This window comes from Oncorhynchus kisutch, linkage group LG1 (genome assembly GCF_002021735.2).
Source record: "Oncorhynchus kisutch isolate 150728-3 linkage group LG1, Okis_V2, whole genome shotgun sequence".
NCBI lineage: Eukaryota > Metazoa > Chordata > Actinopteri > Salmoniformes > Salmonidae > Oncorhynchus > Oncorhynchus kisutch.
In genome coordinates, this window is record NC_034174.2 from 61,261,244 (window position 1) to 61,281,744 (window position 20,501).

Consider the following 20,501-nt stretch of genomic DNA (forward strand, 5'->3'; position numbering starts at 1 on the left):
CTTCCCAGGAGCAGCTAGAAGACATAGCCAGTGAGCCAGTCAAGGAGCACTCGTACTTCATGGAGGACTTTGATGACCTCCATAAGCTGGTGCCCACTATCGTACACAACATCTGTCAAGAGTTCAACTCACAGGCCCAAAACTGAACCCTTAAGTAGAACACACCAAAACGACGGTCAGCTGAGCGTACAACAGAGTGCCTCTGACCAGAATATCAGGTCGCATTATCTGGTCATTTTCCAACGATCCTACATGTTAAATTGGCAAAGAAAACAGGTACTGCTCAATATGACCCCACGGCGGAAGTAATTGATGTAACGGCCTACTACTTCGCTTGGCTGACCACCGTTCTGGTGTGTGTGGTCTCTTACACACTGGGAGAAGTACTACATTGTCAACAAATGGTACTTACGTACAGCTCTATATGTATTTAAATAATATACAACATAAAACATGTTTTGAAAAGTATTATTGTTTGGACTTTTGAATGGTATAAACATTGCTATTGGATTACAATTAATATGGGGTTACTTAAAGTATTAAATCAAATACAAATATATTTTCCTATAGGTAGGTATACACTTGAAATGGAAAATGTGTGAATGTTGAAGCAATGAAAGGCATTATTCTAAAGGTGGGAAACAAATACTACATTACCAGTATGATATACAACATATTCCTTTATTGTTGTTATTGATAAATCTGTCACTCTCCCATCTGAGAAAAAATACAATACATCATGAAAAAAAGAATAAACTATAATGACAATAATTATATGTACTGTATGTACAGTCCAATTAGCATATTTATCAAATTCACATCTTAAAAGAATTCTCTATACAACTGGAGGTTAAAAGGGGAATTACTTTTGATTTACAACAGGCAAACTTGGCTTCGCCCAATGCTTTGTGTTTTGTTTTCCCATTGGTTATTAATAGGTTCTTTATTTTGTGTGATCTCTTTTCATACACTTTGTAGTGCTTGTAAGCAACACCCCCTGCTGCTCAGAATGGACAAGTGAATTTTAGACGCATATCTATGAGTCACCATTTAGACTAGAGCACTCTGCTTTTACACTGCCTATAACAACACGATAATTCTTTGTTCAAATCCTAGTTCTTGTCTGACTCCTGGTTCTGGAGGACCACTGTTTGCTTGGTTATTATTATTCCAATTGAGGACCGTATGCAGTCTTGATGGACAAACAGCGAACTAACAGGTCTCAAAAACGACAGCTCAATCAAACTAGTATCTAAAGTGGTTCTCCATGACCAAAAACACACACAAAAAGAAACACTAGCTTATGGTCAAACCCTCACTATTCTGTCATTCAAATGGACATAAAGCCCATTAAAAGACATGAAATGTGAGCCAGCCTGGTGAAATATGCTTCTTCCACATTGTGAGCAGCAGGGGACCATATACTAACTCCTCTTTTGTTCAACTACAGTGTTGTGATGAGACTACTGTACGTTTACCACGACAAGCGCACCCATACATACTGACTCCATTTCACATCACCATGTTTAGCCACTCAATATACTGTGTTAATAAATATCTTTTTTTTTATATATACTTTAAAACTGTACATGTTTTCTGTTCGCTCCCTTACATTGTCTAAAATTACCTGACACCAAAGAAAAATAAAAAGGAAAAAAATATCTTTGTACAACACAAGCACACCGAATTCCCCATTGATCCATCCTCGTCATTCAACAGTCCTTATTTTAGAGACCAAAGCATTTGGTAGATAGCGAAATTCTAATCTCTCACATGTTCAACTGCAGATGAGACAATTTTGAGAATAAATGACAAAAATCTTTCTTGTTTTGTAGTGCTCACAACCAAAGGCATACAACTTGTGATAAGACCGGCAAATCTCAAACCATTCCACTACAAAAGAAACAAAGTACACAAATCCCAAGGAATAACTCCTAAATGTTCAAGTAAAACAGAAAATATTCTTTAAAAAAATATTTACCTGTATTTAACAAGGATTGACCTTTTTCACCAACCATGTAGAGTAAATAAAAAACTAGTAATTGCTCAAAATAATTTGACAAAATTATATTTTCAAACAGTTATTACCTAAAGCATTTACCCTGCTTTCTGACCAGAGCTGGTCATATCGCCTAAACACAGGAGCGTAGCTTGTGTGCAGTTGAGTACTGAGAGACCTCAGTTCTGCTGTCAAAAATGGGAGCCAAGGGGCTAACTCAGCACAGGGGCAAGCAGGATATCTATGAAGAAACTATCTTAGCAATCATAGCCAACTTAGCATTAGCAAAATATCTAACTTAGCATTCTAAGATGAAAGAGCCAACTTAACGGTCGCAGCAAACTTTACATGTGCAGGCTCTCTTTGAAGCATCTTGTCGTTGTAAGACAATACTTGGTTGATTCTTTTGGCTTAAATGACACGGAGGCATAAATAAATACACAGCTCAAAAAAACAAAACAAAAAAAATCTAATGAAAAAATTGTTTCACTGCAAGCCATTTTTCAGTGCAGTTTGTCAGGTTGCTCAACTATAAATACACGATAAAGCAGCATGTATTCAAATGAGGTCAAACCACAACATTGATCAATCAATTCCATTAAATTGTGAAACAAAGTTTGAGTAATTAATCTACCGCTAGCAAAGTGTCAAAGGACAGATCTTGTTAAGAGTTAACGCTTCTACTTATGTTGGTACAGTATATTACAATGTTGTTGTCCTATTTATGTAAAGAATGGAACATCCAAACAACAAAAGAGGCACTCCTTGTACCTAGGCGAGCTGAAGCTGGAGCATAAAAGCATTTACAATTGAATTGGAAACTAAATGAAGTTGAAGGATGTGGCCTGGTTAAGTCAGTGTTTTGGCTGTGTACAGGTAATTTGGATTTGAACACTGATTCAACACCGAAGCAAAGCAAGCTGGAATACAAGGATGGCTTACTCACTTAGGTGACAGATTCATATGGGCTAATATGTAGGAATTCTGTTAGCAAAGTTTCATCAAACAACTCAATTATTTTCATGGGGTTGGCTTTTCAAGAGGGTGCAAAGCAAGAGTATGGACAATAGGCACTACTTAAAAAGCTACATTTTTACTTGTTTTAGAGATGAATTAATGGAGTCATTTCCAATTCGTTGTGATTACATACAAAACCACATGGACATATACAAAAGGCTATAATAAATCACACACCAAGGAAATGCAGGCTCATGGCCTTTACTTCAACTTCAAACTGACTTTCAGGTTTCTTTAAACTTATTTACCATTTTTCTTATTCAGGGGGACTCGAGTTCTGCACGCTACTGTATATTTCAGTGGATTGGAGGGCATTGTGGATCTCAACTCACTCGTTCAATAATTTAAACAGTACTGTGACTATTGACCACTAGCCATATATATGCTGTGTACATCTGATGCAAATATAATTATTTTTAAACTCAGTTTTATGGATCAAATTGAATAGACAATCTCCAGTACTATGTTGGACAATAAATTATAACTTGTTGTTGAACACCCTGCCCACTCCTACTTTGCACACAAACTGTAAAATAACGTTGTCTGCAAGACTGACGAAAAAGGCACATTTTCATGAAATCTTTGAAAACGATGACATTGAAGACACAGGCAGTCTTAGGGGTGCCTGGGGAGGGAGGGGGGGGGGGGGCAGAATACGAGTATTGTGTTTCTGTTAGTTAGGAAACGAACGCAATGTTTCTAAACGAGAGTACAGGTCTTGAGAATTTCCTGGATATCCGCTTGGTCTTTGTGATGTTTGACCACATCTCCTTCTGGTTTGGCTGTAGCACCCAGGCCCGCCCGGGTGGAAGGATAGTAGAGTAGCCCTCTTTCTCTCAAAACTCTCACGTTCACCCCTTTCAGCCTTCAAACCATCAGGTGTCTAACCATCCCTCTCGACTGCCACTGGTCAAGACTCAGACACCAGTGGCTAGTTACCCATCCACCTCACTACATTTCCTTCCACACTGCCTTTGAGTTGGGCTCCAACTCCCATCTCTCCCTTCAGTTACAACACAACTCCGCCCCTTTTTGATGGTCCTTCGAGCCGGACGCAGCTGTTAGCCATTGGGATTTGCGGTCATACGAAGACCTTGGCGAGCGCGTCGGCCCCGGCGCTGCCGATGTAGCACTTGGTGGGGTGGAACGCCACGTCGTGGATGGCCTCGTCCGACTTCTTGCGGTGCGCTGTGAATTCCTGGATGCACGTCTTGCTCTCCATGTTCCACAGGCGGATGGAGCAGTCGTGGCCTAACAGGGCGGAGGATGGAGAACAAAAATATAAAGAAACAGGAACAAAAATATAAAGAAATAGGGAGGTAGAGTGAGAGAGGACAAAAGAGAGCTAGAGGGAAACGTTACAATTCTAAAACTGCCTTTTAGTGAAAGTTACCACAAGAAAGATCGAAGGGGGCTTCCGTTTCTGTGCTCAGATATTTGCCACACGTATCTCCAGTTATGCAAGGAACAATATTGCTGTAATTACATAAAACGCTAACGAACATAAACACTAGTACTTCCCCGTTTCCAGATAAATACTTACTGCCAGACATCAGGTACAAGCCGTTGGGATCCACAGCTAAACTGGTGACTGCGTCCAGGTGGGCTACCATGGAGTGAATACATTTCCCTGTAATAGGAACCCGGGATGAGTACAAAAATCACTGTCCTCAATGTTGTATTTATACCAACTGTTATAAGTACACTTTATATTGTGACAAAATGTGTTTGTCTTACTATGTATACATTTGGAATGCCGGTTCAAAATGACAGCCTTCTAGCTCACCCGTGTTGTTGTCGAAGAACTGGATGTGTCGGTCCTCCTGGGCCGTGATGGTGATGGGCAGAGTGGGGTGACTCAGCACCTTGTTGATCTTGCACGGGGCTTCTGTGTGACAAGACATGGAACTCAATTGAACATTGCCCGATTAACCTTTCTCATTTACATTTAGTCATTTGTCAGAACAACAGGGTAAATGGGAGTTATAACTCGAGACAAACTGATTCTAAAGTAGGGTGTAGAAAGGAAAAGCCACAGAGCTATAACATACTTGGTGGGCACTAGGGTTATATTGCCTGTATTGACGTATATTGACTGTACTGATATACCAGCTGCTATAGCCTATTGCTAATAAAACAAATAAATAGCTAGGGAAGCTTTCTGAAGAGAGCACACCAACAAAATAAAAGTATGACTTTTAATGCACAAACAAACATTTATGTTGTGACAAGAGGGGTAAAGGGCGTTGACAGGGAGAGCGCAAGAATAGGCAGTGAGCGCATAGTGCACTCAATTAGTCTCTTTTGAGTTACAAATCTATACAGTCACTGTGTAGAAATGGCAGCGGAGCTTACCGGGTTCTCCGGTCTGGTCCAGCTTGAGGATCAGCTGCCGCGTCTCCATGTTGAAGAGTCCGATCTCCCCCGTGCTGAACGACGTCACCATGTGGGCCGGCTCACTGCACACCAGGTCTACTGACGTGGGGACGCCCAGTTCTGAAACCGACAGAGTTGGAAAGGTTATGAGCTAATCTTAGAGCAGGAGTTATGTTGAAGGGGGCAGGATTTGAGTGTGGTGATCATAGAAATAGAATGCCATTCTATACATCTATTTCCATGGTGGTGACCTGGTCCTAGGTCAGACCTTTTTATGGGGCTGATAGTGTCCTGAATTGAGCTAATTCTAGATCAGTTTCGCTCTGAATCAGACAGAGGTAGAGAGGTTAGGGTTTGGCTGTGGGGACCTGGCTGGTCCTAGGTCAGACCTCTTTTTGGGGCACGTAGAGTTCTGAATTGACTCAGAGGTTCCCAAACTGTTTTGACCCGCAACCCCACCATGTAAAAAAAGTTATGTAATCAACATTGGGACTATGACAGTCTATTACAAAATCAGTCATATAATTTAAAAATATATATATATATTATTATTATTTTGAATTTGACCCCTTTTTCTCTCCAATTTCGTGGTATCCAATTGTTTTAGTAGCTACTATCTTGTCTCCTCGCTACAACTCCCGTACGGGCTCAGGAGAGACGAAGGTTGAAAGTCATGCGTCCTCTGATACATAACCCAACCAAGCCGCACTGCTTCTTAACACAGCGCGCATCCAACCCGGAAGCCAGCCGCACCAATGTGTCGGAGGAAACACGGTGCACCTGGCAACCTTGGTTTTAGCGCGTACTGTGCCCGGCCCGCCACAGGAGTTGCTGGTGTGCGATGAGACAAGGATATCCCTACCGGCCAAGCCCTTCCTAACCCGGACGACACTAGGCCAATTGTGCGTCGCCCCACTGACCTGCCGGTCGCGGCCGGTTATGACAGAGCCTGGGCGCGAACCCAGGGTCTCTGGTGGCACAGCTGGCGCTGCAGTACAGCGCCCTTAACCACTGTGCCACCCAGGAGGCCCAGTCATATTATTATTGACAGTTTTTCAATCTGAAGACAGTATGATTTGAAGTGACTGAAATGCATCAGAAAGGCATTGGGAAGTTCAGACGATCAGCAGGCGATAATATTGTATGACTTTCTGTGTAGAAAAGAACATAATTGATGATGTTATATCCCCCCCCCAGTCTGATTTAGTGCCTGGTCTTGTCAATTCTGTTCTAATGCCTTGTGGGCATAGTAGCATAAACCATTCAAAAAAAGGACACATTTGTAGGAAGAAAACAGAAACCACTCTGATTCTTACAACCGCATCTATCGGCTACCTTCTATGAACCAAGCGTCAATTTTCTCTCGCAAACCCATTTAGTTTTTTCATCGGGCATGGTGTCGCGACCCCTAGTTTGGGAAACCCCGGAGTAACTCTTTATGGAGCGGATTCAAGGTCATTGTATAGTGTACAATTGCAAATATATTTTATAAGCTGATCCCAGAGCAGTGGTTATGTGGGACAGTCTGTGTAAGAGGGTCAATTAGGTGCTTTGTAAGCTGATTCTAGAGCAGGCACTGTGGAACATTAGGTGAAAATGTGTAAGGCATCTGTTTTATGAATTGATCCTAGGGCAGTGTTTGTATGGGGCAGCCAAAGTAAGTCTATTGGGGGATCATTTCGTCGATCTGATCTGCGTTCAGCTATTCACCTCCTTTCTCGTTGAAGACGGCAAGTGCGGGGGAGGTGTTGGCAGCGTTCCACAGGCGCACAGTGCCGTCCCCGGAGCAGGAGAGCAGGCGCTGGTGGGCCGAGCTGTAAACCACTCCCCACACTGAGTCAGTGTGACCAAGCAGTGCCCCCCGCAGCACCGAGGGCTCTATGGCAGGAAAGAGAGGGAGAGTTAGGAGGGAGAGGGAAAGAGATGAGGGAGAGATGCAGATTTAAGAGATGGGGAGAGTTAAGAGGGAGGGGAAAAGGAGAGAGGGAAATTATAGAGAACGAAAGATCATGTGGAGACAGGGGAAAAAAAAAAAAGAGTTGGATAAAGAGAGAAGAGTGAAAGAGGATGAAAGGAGTGTCAGGTGGAAAGAGTCAAGCGATCAGTGAAGAGATGAAGAGAATATGAAACAAGAGAAATGTGCTAATAATCAGAGGTGTATCTAAGGCATCTTGGGGGTGTACCATATGAGTCATAGGGGTCGATATTGGGGTTGGGGGTGTTCCAGCTCTGAATGGTTCCATCCACCCCCCCACTGAAGCACTGCTCCCCTGTAGAGCTCATGGTCACACACAACACCGCACCCCTACAGAACACAGGAAAACTCATCTCATTATTAACTACAACTTGTTTTGGCGAAGACAAAACACAACATCTCACTCCTACAGGAGAAAGTGGCAATACCTGTCATTATAAAATTCAACCATTTTTCTTTCACTTATGCAAAGATAAAAGTTAATTTGCTTGAACAAATGATTCATGTATACAAGAGTATCGGTCCAGCTGTCCATTTATAAAAAGGTTGGGTTATAGTGGATAAGGAAGGTTACTCACCGATGGGCCCGGAATGTATAGATGGGCTCCACATCTAAGGCAGCACACCTAGGAAGACAGACAGGGGATATAACTACCTTTGATGTACATATTCAACAAACATACGCTAAGTAGAACAAAATGGCCCATTACAGCCATCAGAAATGCATAAGCAGAAAAAGGCATGCTTTAGCTATCGATTGTCTTTTCGCAATAGTGCTCTTAACAATTCCAAATGACTCTTACCCCATTGAAAGTGACCAAGTTACCCACGTTCACTACTTAGGTACCTGCTTAAAAGCATCATTGTCTTTGACTGGCAGCTGGGTCGTATTCATTAGTGCACACCGAGAGTTTCTACTGTGTATCGCTCTTATCTTGGTAAGGTCGTCATTGTAAAGAGAATGTGTTCTCAATTACTTACCTGGTTAAATAAAGGCAAACATTTGAATAGTTTTGGGTCTAGTAAATACAACCCAGGTGTTTGACTGACAACAGTGTAGGCCTATGTGAGCTCTTACTTCTTTGCGGGGGCGGTCTTCTGGAGGTTCCACAGTTTGAGGGTGTGGTCCTCGGAGGCAGTGACCAAGACGGGCTCCACGGGGTGGAAGGCCAGGCCCCGGATGGAGTCAAAGTGGCTCCGCAGCGTGAACTTGGGGCTCCATGTCTTCCGCAGCGCATCCTGGCTGTTGGTCACCTGAGTTAAAATGACAAAGAGTTTCAATATCAAATGGAGATATGCAACAAAATGCAAGTTATGCCCACAGATGTCCCCCTTCTGACCACCCTTCTGACCACCTCCTCCCTTTGCTCAAGCCATGTGGTTCCCTCTTGATTGTCTCTCCATCTGTTTGAGGCAACAACTCCGGCTGAAAATCACAGTCCAGACCTACCGTCTGACAGCTGTTATTTGCTTGTTTTTTGTTTAGCTTTTTCAAGCAAGCACTTATTATTAGGATTCAATCCTAAGTGCTGTATAATAATGTTTCAGAAGGTATAGCAAGCTAGGGAGTCACTATTTTTTACTTATTTATTTCAATTTACAAAAAGTAACTTACGTGGTCACGCCAGACAAAAAAAAAAGAAGGGTTGTTCCTGTTTGCAATGCAAGTTCAGTGGCGCTATGCTCTTCACCGAGTCTGCTAAATATGTCTGCAATGTGCCTCTTGTGCTTGACCCCAGTCACTGCTTATCCTTTTAATTTCCTGCTTGTTAGAGCTGCAACATCTTAGTATGAAAGTTACCATACAAACGTTAATGTTATCTAACGCACACAAATCCATTCCTATTTTGAGATGAGTGTGTCCATCATATAAATATAATTCTAACACTAAGGTCTCCTCCCACACTGGGTCCAACTGAGCAATATGACACTCAGTCTCTTCGACCACAACCTCAATCTGTATGCTAGCTCTCCACAGCAATACAACCGCAGTTCACTTCACATTCAATTGATCTGGAGTGTGTATGTGCACGTATGTGCCTGTGTCTCTGTGTGCCTGAGTGTGAGTGTGTGTGTGTCAATAAAAGTCAAAGTCAAAGCCCATGCTAATCAGACTAGCCTGTTTAAATATTGACTTTCTACTTAGTGTTCTAGTTTAGAAGCTCAAAGTCTCTAAATCTAGCCAATCAATTTATATTTTTCTACATGGAAATGTGAAGCAGTAGATATTGGGACCTAAGTGCTGAAAGAGTTGTCCATGGGGCTCCACAGGCTTTAGGTCATGTAGATAAATAGTTAATTTACCTGGGTGCGAACACGCCATATTTATATATACAGCAGAAAATGTCATTTGTGAATGCTGCTGCCCGCTGTTTGGTGGTGGTGCCCTTTGATCTGATTAGCTGAATGTTGTACTGTCTGTCAAAAGATTGCCAAGTCCGTGCCACCTGTTTTCCTTCATTTTGTTATGATTGCGGTGGTCATCACAACCTCTCCCTCAAAGTGATCAAGATAAAGGAGATGATTGTGGTCTACAGGAAAAGGAGGACCGAGCACGCCACCATTCTCATCTACGGGGCTGTAGTGGAACAGATTGAGAGCTTCAAGTTCCTTGGTGTCGACATCACCAACAAACAAGCAAACATGGTCCAGACACACCAAGACAGTCGTGAAGAGGGAATGACAAAACCTATTCTCCGACAAGAGACTGAAAATATTTGGCATGGGTTCTCAGATGCTCAAAAGGTTCAACAGCTGCACAATCGAAAGCATCTGACTGGTTGCATCACTGCTTGGTATGGCAACTGCTCGGCCTCCGACCGCAAGGCACTACAAAGGGTGGTGCGTACGGCCCAGTATGTCACCAAGCTTCCTGCCATCCAGGACCTCTATACCAGGCGGTGTCAGAAGAAGGCCCTAAAATTGTCAAAGACTCCAGCCACGCTAGTAATAGACTGTTCTCTCTGCTACTGCAGGGCAAGCGGTACACAAGCACCAAGTCTAGGTCCAAGAGGCTTCTAAACAGCTTCTACCCCCAAGCCATAAGACTCCTGAACATCAAATCAAATGGCTACCCAGACTATTTGCATTGCCCCCCCCACCCCCACTTTTACTCTGCTGCTACTCTGTTTATTATCTATGCATAGTCACTTTAATAACTCTACCTACATGTACATTTTACCTGAATTACCTCGACTAACCAGTGCCCCTGCACATGGACTTTGTACCGGTAACCCCCTGTATATAACCTCGCTATTGTTATTTTACTGCTGTTCTTTAATTATTTGTTACTTTAATTTCAGATTTTTTTTAAAGGTATTTTCTAAAAACTGCATTGTTGTAAGTATTTGGCGCATGTGACAAATAAAATTTGATATGTAAATAAAATTCCCTTTGGGACAATAAAGTGTTGTTTATGTCATAATAAAGGTTTTCATTACTTTTTTCATTCACTGCTAGCTGCCTTGCCATTGCATCTGGCAGTGGTTGGTGCCCAGTGTAAGGAAGGACTAACGCAACTCAAATTGTAGACCAGGCTGTCGGCTTTCTTGGCCACGCCCCCCTTACTCCCCCTCACCCTCTCATCCTTCCTTATCCTCCCTTCCCTGCAGATGTAGGTACTCACGTCGTAGGCCAGGCTGTCTGCCTCATTGGCCACAGTGAGGCCCGCCAGCTCGCCCAGGCCCAGCTCGCTCTCCGCCGCCTCGTCCGGCCCCATAATGAACGACTTCCCTGACGTGGGCGGAAACGTCATGGCCTCCACTGGGATGGATGGACGGACAGTGAGATAGATGGACAGACCAGACAAAATAGGCAGATGGACAGAGCCAGACAAACAAATTAGACAGATACCAGAAAAGTAGGGAAAAATTAACAGACGGACAAACAGAAGTCAAAAACACTAAACGACTGCTACTGGTATTTGGGCCTATTAGATATTGTTGTGTAAAATTGTCAATAATTTTTTTTACAGTCAATTGTGTATATTTGGAAATTGTGCACTCTGTAAATTCAAACCCTTTGGGGACAATTAAGCTCTCGTCTTACCTTCCTCGGGGTGGCCCACTTCGTGCTCGTTGAGCCTGGGGACGCTGGGCCGGGACGGCGGTGTCACGGGGGGCTGCATGGAGGGGAGGTCCTCGGCGTCTCGCAGGTTGGCCAGCATATCCTGCAGTTTGGACCGGTTAGGCCCTGGGAGGAGGAGGAAGATGAGAAGAGGATCATGGAGAAGGAGTAGAGACAGAGAAGGAAAGGAGAGGGAGGAAGGAAGGAGGAGGAAGAGGAGAAGTAGCAGTATACAGAGAGGATCAGGAAGGAAAAGAGTCAAAGAAAGAAAGGAGAGGGATAAGGAAGACGAGAAGAGGAGAATGGAAGGTCATCTTCTTAGAGTAGAAGGGCACACAATCCTCATCTTAAACATCTTTGGGCAGGGGTCACTGGCTCTTTGGAGTTACTGGGTGCACAGGGTTTTGTACCAGCCCAGCACTACTAATCAGTTTAAAATAATACACATTTTTCAGTCTGAACCATAATTAGTTGAATCAGGTGCATTAGTGCTGGTCTGGAACAAAAGACTGCACTCCAAGTAGCTCGGAGTTGGAGACCCATGCTGGAATGCTGATTGAAAAAAAATCAAAAATCAAAAAGTGATGCAGAGAATGGACAAGATAACAGGGCCCGTATTCATAAAGCATCACAAAGTAGCATTGCTGATTAAGGATCAGTTTAGCTTTTTAGATAATCATTTATATGATTTTATGGACAGGGGGAACCTGATCCTAGCTCAGCGCTGCTACTCAGGGGCGGCAGATAGCCTCGTGGCTAGAATGTTGGGCCAGTAACTGAAATGTTGCTAGATCGAATCCCCGAGCTGACAAGGTAAAAATCTGTTGTTCTGCCCCTGAACAAGGCAGTTACTCCACTGTTCCTAGCCCGCCATTGAAAATAAGAATTAGTGCTTAACTGACTTGCCTAGTTAAATAAAATATACTTAAAAAAATATATTTGTATTTATTTAAATACTCAGAAACTTTATAAGATTGAAGCCACAAATAAGCAGATTGAAGAGCAGATCCATGGCTTATGCTTGGCGAAAGACGACTTCGTAGCTTGAACATAGAAATAACTCAAAGAACAACAAAAGCTGGGAGGAAAGGAGAGCGTTAAGTCACTGACACAGGCATACTTTCAGAGAAAATAAGAAGTTGGAATGTTTGAAAAATACAGAGACAGAAAAAAGGAACCAGCACACATACAAAGACACAGGTGTAGCTGATAACCTATGGCATAATAAAGACAGGTACAAACACGACGAAGCGGGATGGAATGTCTCAAGTGTAGGATGGTGCAACCATAGACATAGAATTACTAGAAGGGGCACACCCATTCAAGACAATGAGGCCATAATGGGTAAGCCATTTCACTCATACTGAGTGTACCCGCGAGGGTGCAGTCAAATTGCTGTGGTCTGATGGGCTATGCCCTTTTTAGTAATTATATTTCTATGGACGCAACTTAAAACAGCAATGAGTAAGGTCGATACAGCGAGAGGGTTAAGAATGCAGCACGGTGCACTTTTCTTTTAGTGAATGTGGTTATAGTGATTGATCACTTGCAAGAGTGATCAAATTGTCCTGCGCGGTTCTGAGCACTGTGAGGAGAGGCAGTGACTGCAATCCCATTAAAATGTTAACATACAAACATGTACGCGCGGAACCACACACAGAGGCACAGACACAAACATGGAGAAGGTGGTACTAGATGGCCGAAATAGAGCGCCAAAACGAAGCGATGGGAGGAATAGTGTATCTAACGTGCTTAACGTGTCTGTTAAATATAATGTTTGCATGTTATAGTTGACCTCAGAGAGAGAGAGAGAGAGAGAGAGAGAGAGAGAGAGAGAGAGAGAGAGAGAGAGAGAGAGAGAGAAGCTCTTATCACCAGGACAAGGAGAAAGAAAGCAATGGCGAGAAAGAAAGGGGAGGCCTGACAGACTTACTCTTCACCCCCTTTTTGCCCTTGCGCTCCTTCCTGTACTGCTCCTTGAGTTGGGCTATGAGGCCCTGGTCCACGTCCCAGGCCTCGGGCATGGGGCACTGCTCTTCCTTCTCTACACCCGAAGGAAGGGGTAGGGGGAAGGGGGGGGGCAGAAACCGAGAAGCCGGTCAGTGTCCAGAACTTTCTATTGAACCAGACCAAACGAAACTCAAATCCAAAGTGTTATGAAATTAAAAGGTGGTTCAAGTGAAGATGGCCTCTTTAATCCTAATATATGTATATATAGCCTGTAAAATGTATTGCAGAGACACTTGCCTACAACCCCCCCCCCCCAAGTGTATTAACCCTATTGGAGCAGTGGTTAGCGAGTTTGCCTACGGGCAGGGAGATCTGTGTTTGAGACCGGCAATGTATTATTGCATTATTGCCATTTGCTGCAGTATGTAAAAAAGTGTGTGAGGGAAATTCTTCCTGTAATACTCCCCCACCCCACCCCACCACCGAGAGCCCCAAGTTTATGTTTTCTACAGGCCTTCGGGCCTCTCTCAAATCACATATAGGGGGTGGTGATGTCAACACATAGGGATCAGTCAGAAAGAGAATCGGTAAAATTCTCCTCATATGACAACAGACAGGGATGGAACAGGAGAGTAGAGTCATGCCTGAGGGTTACCATCGCTGCGCCACTCAATATGGAAACACAAATGCACAAAACTGCCATTAAACAAAGGATTCGGGGGGGGGGGTTGTAGTAAAGAGCCAGATTGGCTTCCGACAAAAAAAAATACAGCTGACATCAAATGCTGAATTTGATAGCCGGCAGCAATCCTGATTTTTTTTGCGTTAATGTATTCAAACATTTTCATGTCAAAGAAAGCTGTGTCCAGCCAAATAAGGTGACAACAAAGCATATGGTGAACAGCCGTCATGCCTCACTCAGTCTCTGCAAGGCTTTGTCCTTTGTGCCGCACCGTCAACAACAGCATTACATGCTAATGTTAAGACAATGCAAATAACATTCAATGCACCCCCCCCCCCCCCCCCAAAATGCAACGCCATTCAACAATACTCCATCATGTTTTGAAATGTTCTATATATCAAAAGCAGCAACCATGTAGGTTTTATAATGTGAGCTGGCTAAAGAACTAAAAACACAACATATAATGTATTTCAACCAAAAATGTCAAATTATGTGGGGGATTTCAGATGCAGGCATGATCATACATGGTCCATAGGGCTCAGATCAAAAATAGTGCACCATATAGAGAATAGGGTGCCATTAGGACATACCCTCTTCTTCTTTTGCACCCCAGTATCTCTACTTGCAAATCATCATCTGCATAACTATCACTCCAGTATTAATGCTAATTTGTAATTATTTTCCCCTCTATGGCCTATTTATTGCCTACCTCCCTACTCCTCTACATTTGCACACACTGTAATAGATCTTTCTCATTTTCTTTTCTGTTGTGTTATTGACTGTACGTTTGTTTCTGTGTAACTCGGTGTTGTTGTTTGTCGCACTGCTTTGCTTTTTGGCTAGGTCGCAGTTGTAAATGAGAACTTGTTCTCAACTGGCCTACCTGGTTAAATAAAGGTGAAAAATATATATATATATCTGTAGTGGCAGTGTGTGGGATCAAGCGGAGGAGATGAACACTTGAGAGCACAGAGCTGCTGATGACAACTCTGTTTCATAACTGATCAGCGAAGCGCCTCGCTGCCGCTTGACCTTTTAATTACCATCCATCCATCTAGCCGTCCTTTGCTGTGTGTTCAGCTTATCGCTTCAATTATGGTTAACAGAGGAAAAATGCAAACAACTCAGTTTCGCATGCAAGCTGACCTAATTATCCCAATAACAAAAGAATAGTCTTTCAAAAAAAGATTTTGTCACCATTATTTACATGAACTACTATTGAATTATAGTATTTATAAAAATAACTGGATTGTCAACATCTAGTCAGTGGGTCAATGCATCACAGACAATTGGTCATTTGTTGTGGCTGTGTTCTAATGTCTACACTAGCATATTACTTAGTAATTACTATGAACATAGTATGCATATTGGAAGATCGCCTATGCCTTCAACTGGATCCCTCTGGCTTCCTCTGTCACACAACCAGCGACGCCACATCATCTGTTCCTCTTTGGCTGTGCAACTCAACTGACTGCTCCCTGACCTGTGACAAGCGGACTCACTGATTGTGTGGGAATGCCATTGGTCATTGAGTGGAGATAAACACAAGGCATTGCTAGGTGATGGGAGTGAAGGGGCTCCCTGTTAGCTAAAGGGGATAATGGAGCCACAGTAGCCAGGTGGCCAGCTGTGTCTTTGTGTGAAGACTAGGACAGAGAATACAGGGTTCTGTGTGAGTGGGCGATTGAGGGATGGGTAGGTCCCCTCAGTGGGGACTGTTCTGTGGAGCTAGAGCAGGAAACCGAGTTACACTCAATGTTCTCTTGACCCAACTGTCCCTGCTATGGCCCACTCGTCCTCCCTTTGGTCTACTGTCCTCTTTCCATGGCCCTCCTGTCCCTTTTGTGCTCTCGTGTCCTGAGAATAAATGCAGGTCCCCACTTACTTGCACACTATAGTCCTACTATGGCCAACATTTCCCCTTCACTGTTGACTAGGCCTACTAATAGACCCACTGCCCCCAATAAGTTACTTTGGCCCACATGTAAACGTTACCATTCTAGTTTGAGTGTTCATCAAACAACCAACCAAGCCCCCCTCACCCCAGTCTCCTCTGTCTTCGGCACTCCGGACATCGGGCGAGCCGTCCATCTCATCTGGGCTGGCCAGGAAGTCAAAGCCCTTCAGGGCATCCTCCGTGTCCTGGTCGTCACTCATGTCCGAGGATGAGGAGGGGGACGAAGACGTCTTCTTCCTCACCATCTGTGGAAGACAGAGAGGGTTGAAGAGACGGAGAGGGGGTCTGATTGACTGAATGAGTTGAGTGAAAGTGTAGGTCTGAATGAGTAGGGTGTCCAATCAAAAACGAAGGAAATTGCATTGCATAAACTAGGCTGGATTCTGAGCAAGAATTAAGGCTACAGGCTACCTAACAAGCTCACTTTCCCGTTGAACTTGTCATCATATTTCTTCAATCCGCAGGACAAAAAAACAATATATACAGTTGAAGTCGGAAGTTTACATACACCTTAGCCAAATACATGTAAACACTGTTTCACAATTCCTGACATTAAATCCTAGTAAAAATTCCCTGACTTAGGTCAGTTAGGATCACCACTTTATTTTAAGAATGTGAAATGTCAGAATAATAGTAGAGATAATGATTTATTTCAGCTTTTATTTCTTTCATCACATTCCCAGTGAGTCTGAAGTTTACATACACTCAATTAGTATTTGTTAGCATTGCCTTTAAATTGTTTAACTTGGGTCAAATGTTTTGGGTATCCTTCCACAAACTTCCCACAATAAATTGGGTGAATTTTGGCCCATTCCTCCTGACAGAGCTGGTGTAACTGAGTCAGGTTTGTATGCCTCCTTGCTCGCACACGCTTTTTCAGATCTGCCCACACATTTTCTATGGGATTGAGGTCAGGGCTTTGTGATGGCCACTCCAATACCTTGACTTTTTTGTCCTTTTGTTGCCATTTTGCCACAATTTTGGAAGTATGCTTGTCCATTTGGAAGACCCATTTGCGACCAAGCTTTAACTTCCTGACTCATGTCTTAAGATGTTACTTCAATATATCCACATAATTTTCCAGCCTCATGATGCCATCCATTTTGTGAAGTGCACCAGTCCCACCTGCAGCAAAGCACCCCCACAACATGATGCTACCACAACCGTGCTTCACGGTTGGGATGTTGTTCTTCAGCTTGCAAGCATCCCCCTTTTTCTCCAAACATAATGATGGTCATTATGACCAAACAGTTCTATTTTTGTTTCATCAGACCAGAGGACATTTCTACAAAATGTCCCCATGTGCAGTTGCAAACCGTAGTCTGGCTTTTTTATGGCTGTTTTGGAGCAGTGGCTTCTTCCTTGCTGGGCAGCCTTTCAGGTTATGGCGATAGAAGACTTGTTTTACTGTGGATATAGATACTTTTGTACCCGTTTCCACCAGCATCTTCACAAGATCCTTTGCTGTTGTTCTGGGATTGATTTGCACTTTTCGCACCAAAGTATGTTCATCTCCAGGAGACAGAAAGCATCTCCTTCCTGAGCGGTGTGACGGCTGCGTGGTCCCATGGTGTTTATACTTGCATACTATTGTTTGTGCAGATGAACATGGTACCTTCAGGCATTTGGAAATTGCTCGCAAGGATAAACTAGACTTGTGGAGGTCTACAATTTTTTTTCCAGAGGTCTTAGCTGATTTCTTTTGATTTTCCCATGATGTCAAGCAAAGATGCACTGAGTTTGAAGGTAGGCCTTGAAATACATCCACAGGTACCTCCAGTTGACTCAAATTATGTAAATTAGCCTATCAGAAGCATCTAAAGCCATGAAAAATGACTTGTGTCATGCACAAAGTAGATGTTCTAACCGACTTACCAAAATTATAGTTTGTTAACAAGAAATGTGTTGTGTGGTTGAAAATCTAGTGTTAATGACTCCAACCTAAGTGTATTTAAACTGTAGGTAAGATGTATATCGATTTTGAGACATGACATGTAGTATTTTCATATTGTAATATACGCTTTCGTATTCATTTAAAATTCCTGTTCCTGTTTAAAGATTTCTCACAAAAACTAGCTTCTCTGAAATGTCAATGGAGCTTATACCAAGCCTTTTCTTTTAAAAGCCTTTTACATTTAATTCAGCTCCTGTCATGGTAACTTTGCTTTTTGTAACCCACAGAAAGAACTTAGGAAATGACGACCACAAAATGTAAAATCCTCAAAAGTTAAGAGAAACCTGCACCACTATGTCAACACTGATTGGTGCTTATTATCGGATGTATTCGGATACGAATACAAACTTTTTGAATAGAATGTTAATATGTTAGAGGAAGACCCACTGAATGATTCAGAACATTAATCATATTTGTCTTGGTAAAATGTATTTCGCAACATAAGTGAAATTGTATCACTTAATTTCATCACCACTCTAGAATGAAATACAAGGAATGAGCCAACATGGCTTGTGACTGCTACTGGTTCTCCTTGACTGTTATTGCTGCCTGTCGCTAATTCAATAGGGTTCCAGCTGTTACTCGATTGTTGTAGCCATTGCTAATGATATCGCTAATGGCTAATTAGAATTGCCCCACGAAGAAGCCCAAGTCACATCATGAATGTGTGTGTGTGTGTGTGTGTGCATATGTATAAGAGTGTTTGTGTGTCCTTGCTTACAGTGGCCAAGTTCATAATGGTCTTGTCCCTCCCTTCGCTGTCTTCATCGTCCTCCTCGTCGCTAAACTCGGCGGCGGCGCTTTCTATGAACTTGAAGGCCTCAAGGACTGTGGCCGAGTCTGACATGTCAGGTTTACTGATGGAGAGAACAGAGAGAAAGTGAGACAGATGTTAGTGAGAACACAAAAACAATGCAGGACTTCTACACTTGCAGTTTCTTACTGGATTTCCTTGAAGAATGCTAGTTATCCATTAGTGATAGCATTAGCAATGGCTACGTCAATAGCATTAGCTACAACAATAGTATTAGCTACATCAGTAATAGCTACAACAACAGCATTAGCAATAGATATAACAATAGCATTAGCATTAGTGATAGAAATACATTTAGGCCAACTACAACAACAGCATTTAGCAATAACAACAGCAATAGTCATTAGCAGTTGCTCACCTGATCATGCCGCTGTCCTTCAGCAAAGATGGCTCAGTGCCGTTCACCATGGGTTCCGGTTTCCTGTCCGACGGCCTCTCTCCGGAGTCTCCAGCCAGGCCCAGCAGTGCTCTGACCCTCTGGGACTTCACATCCAAGATGGTGTCCGTGTAGCCCACCTCCTGAAGGTACCTGGTGGAGTGGAGAAAGTAAGGCCCGACTGAATGTTACGGGAGAGATTGGCTAATAATTTGGAGATTTTGTGCGTAGAGGGATAACTGTCTTTAAGCACTGATCTAGGACCAGCTCTAAATCCTAAGTGCAACTTCCATCTACTCTAGTTTTCACATAACATTGCAGAAGCGACATGACTATATTATATATTAGTCATATTTTTACAACTGCTTATGATATATGGTGTGTCACGCTAATCACTGTGAATTAGGTTTCAAAACAGACGATGAGAGTCAAGATTAAAGGGATAAAATTACACTTGAAAGTGTTTCTAAAACTATTTTCATTAACATTTAAGTAGAGTTATTTGGAGTTAACTGTATTTAAAGTGGAGTTCCTGGTGTGTTAGTCAGACGGAATAGAGCAGGACCTTGACCATTTCAGGAGCAAGATGTACTGGATTAGACAACAAAGACAAAAGACAAAAAGTTCTGTTAAAGGCAAACAAGCTAGAACTAATCAATATGGCCTACTTTATTGGATACAATTTCTGAAGAAAACAAACATGTTCCTTTATATACCATAGTGTCCAAAGAAAGCAATTGACTGAAAAACTATTCCCCTCTGAGCAGGAAAGAAAAAATCCATTTTCAGTCACTGCACAAAAAGGGAATGAAACAGTATTGGATAATGGAACCAATTAAAACCACACATGAATAGAATCTTAAGCCAACTTACAAACAACAACTTAATAAGATCAAATGCAAAATGTCATTAAAGCTCTCCAAAATCACAACATACCTCACTTGGTAGGTAAAACCAAAATGAAGATGACACCCTTCTACCCTGATTCCTTCAAGACGCGCTTAAGTGTTGATGCTGATGCTCCAAGGTCGGAGGTTTTGATAAAACAGCGTCTTGTGCAAGTTTTAACAGAACGAGGGAAGGGGGGGGGAGAAAAAAAGTTCCTCTCCGTCTCTTGCTGTACCAGCCTCTTCAGTTGCAGGAGCCCTGAATGCCCCGACACAATCCTCCATTCATGGGCTAACACCATCTCTGTCTCAGACACTGTGCTTCGTTACAGACACACACCAGAGACAATACACACACACAACACACACACTTCCTCTCAATGAGACGCTGCATTCACATTCCTTCATCCAAGCACGTCATCCAAGGATAATACAATTTAGTGCCCAGA

At 42.8% G+C, this 20,501-nt stretch overlaps 1 protein-coding gene across 4 annotated transcripts in view; it reads right to left on the reverse strand.

Annotated features, from left to right (window-relative positions):
• Nucleotides 1–662: 662 nt before the first annotated feature.
• LOC109889960 (striatin-like) overlaps nucleotides 663–20,501 on the reverse strand; it is an 83,657-nt gene continuing 63,818 nt past the window's right edge. For 2 of the 4 annotated variants that reach the window (XM_020481848.2, XM_020481829.2), the window contains exons 5-18: nucleotides 19,148–19,318; nucleotides 18,697–18,832; nucleotides 16,107–16,266; nucleotides 13,366–13,476; nucleotides 11,415–11,558; nucleotides 10,993–11,129; nucleotides 8,446–8,621; nucleotides 7,946–7,993; nucleotides 7,576–7,697; nucleotides 7,103–7,270; nucleotides 5,372–5,512; nucleotides 4,803–4,904; nucleotides 4,560–4,646; nucleotides 663–4,267 (exon numbers count right to left, since the gene is read on the reverse strand). In XM_020481848.2, the coding sequence (XP_020337437.1) occupies nucleotides 4,098–4,267; nucleotides 4,560–4,646; nucleotides 4,803–4,904; nucleotides 5,372–5,512; nucleotides 7,103–7,270; nucleotides 7,576–7,697; nucleotides 7,946–7,993; nucleotides 8,446–8,621; nucleotides 10,993–11,129; nucleotides 11,415–11,558; nucleotides 13,366–13,476; nucleotides 16,107–16,266; nucleotides 18,697–18,832; nucleotides 19,148–19,318 (1,873 nt within the window). In that variant the 3' untranslated portion in view covers nucleotides 663–4,097. The remainder of the gene's footprint in view (nucleotides 4,268–4,559; nucleotides 4,647–4,802; nucleotides 4,905–5,371; nucleotides 5,513–7,102; nucleotides 7,271–7,575; nucleotides 7,698–7,945; nucleotides 7,994–8,445; nucleotides 8,622–10,992; nucleotides 11,130–11,414; nucleotides 11,559–13,365; nucleotides 13,477–16,106; nucleotides 16,267–18,696; nucleotides 18,833–19,147; nucleotides 19,319–20,501) is intronic. The other 2 variants (XM_020481858.2, XM_031828771.1) reach the window with 1 other exon arrangement.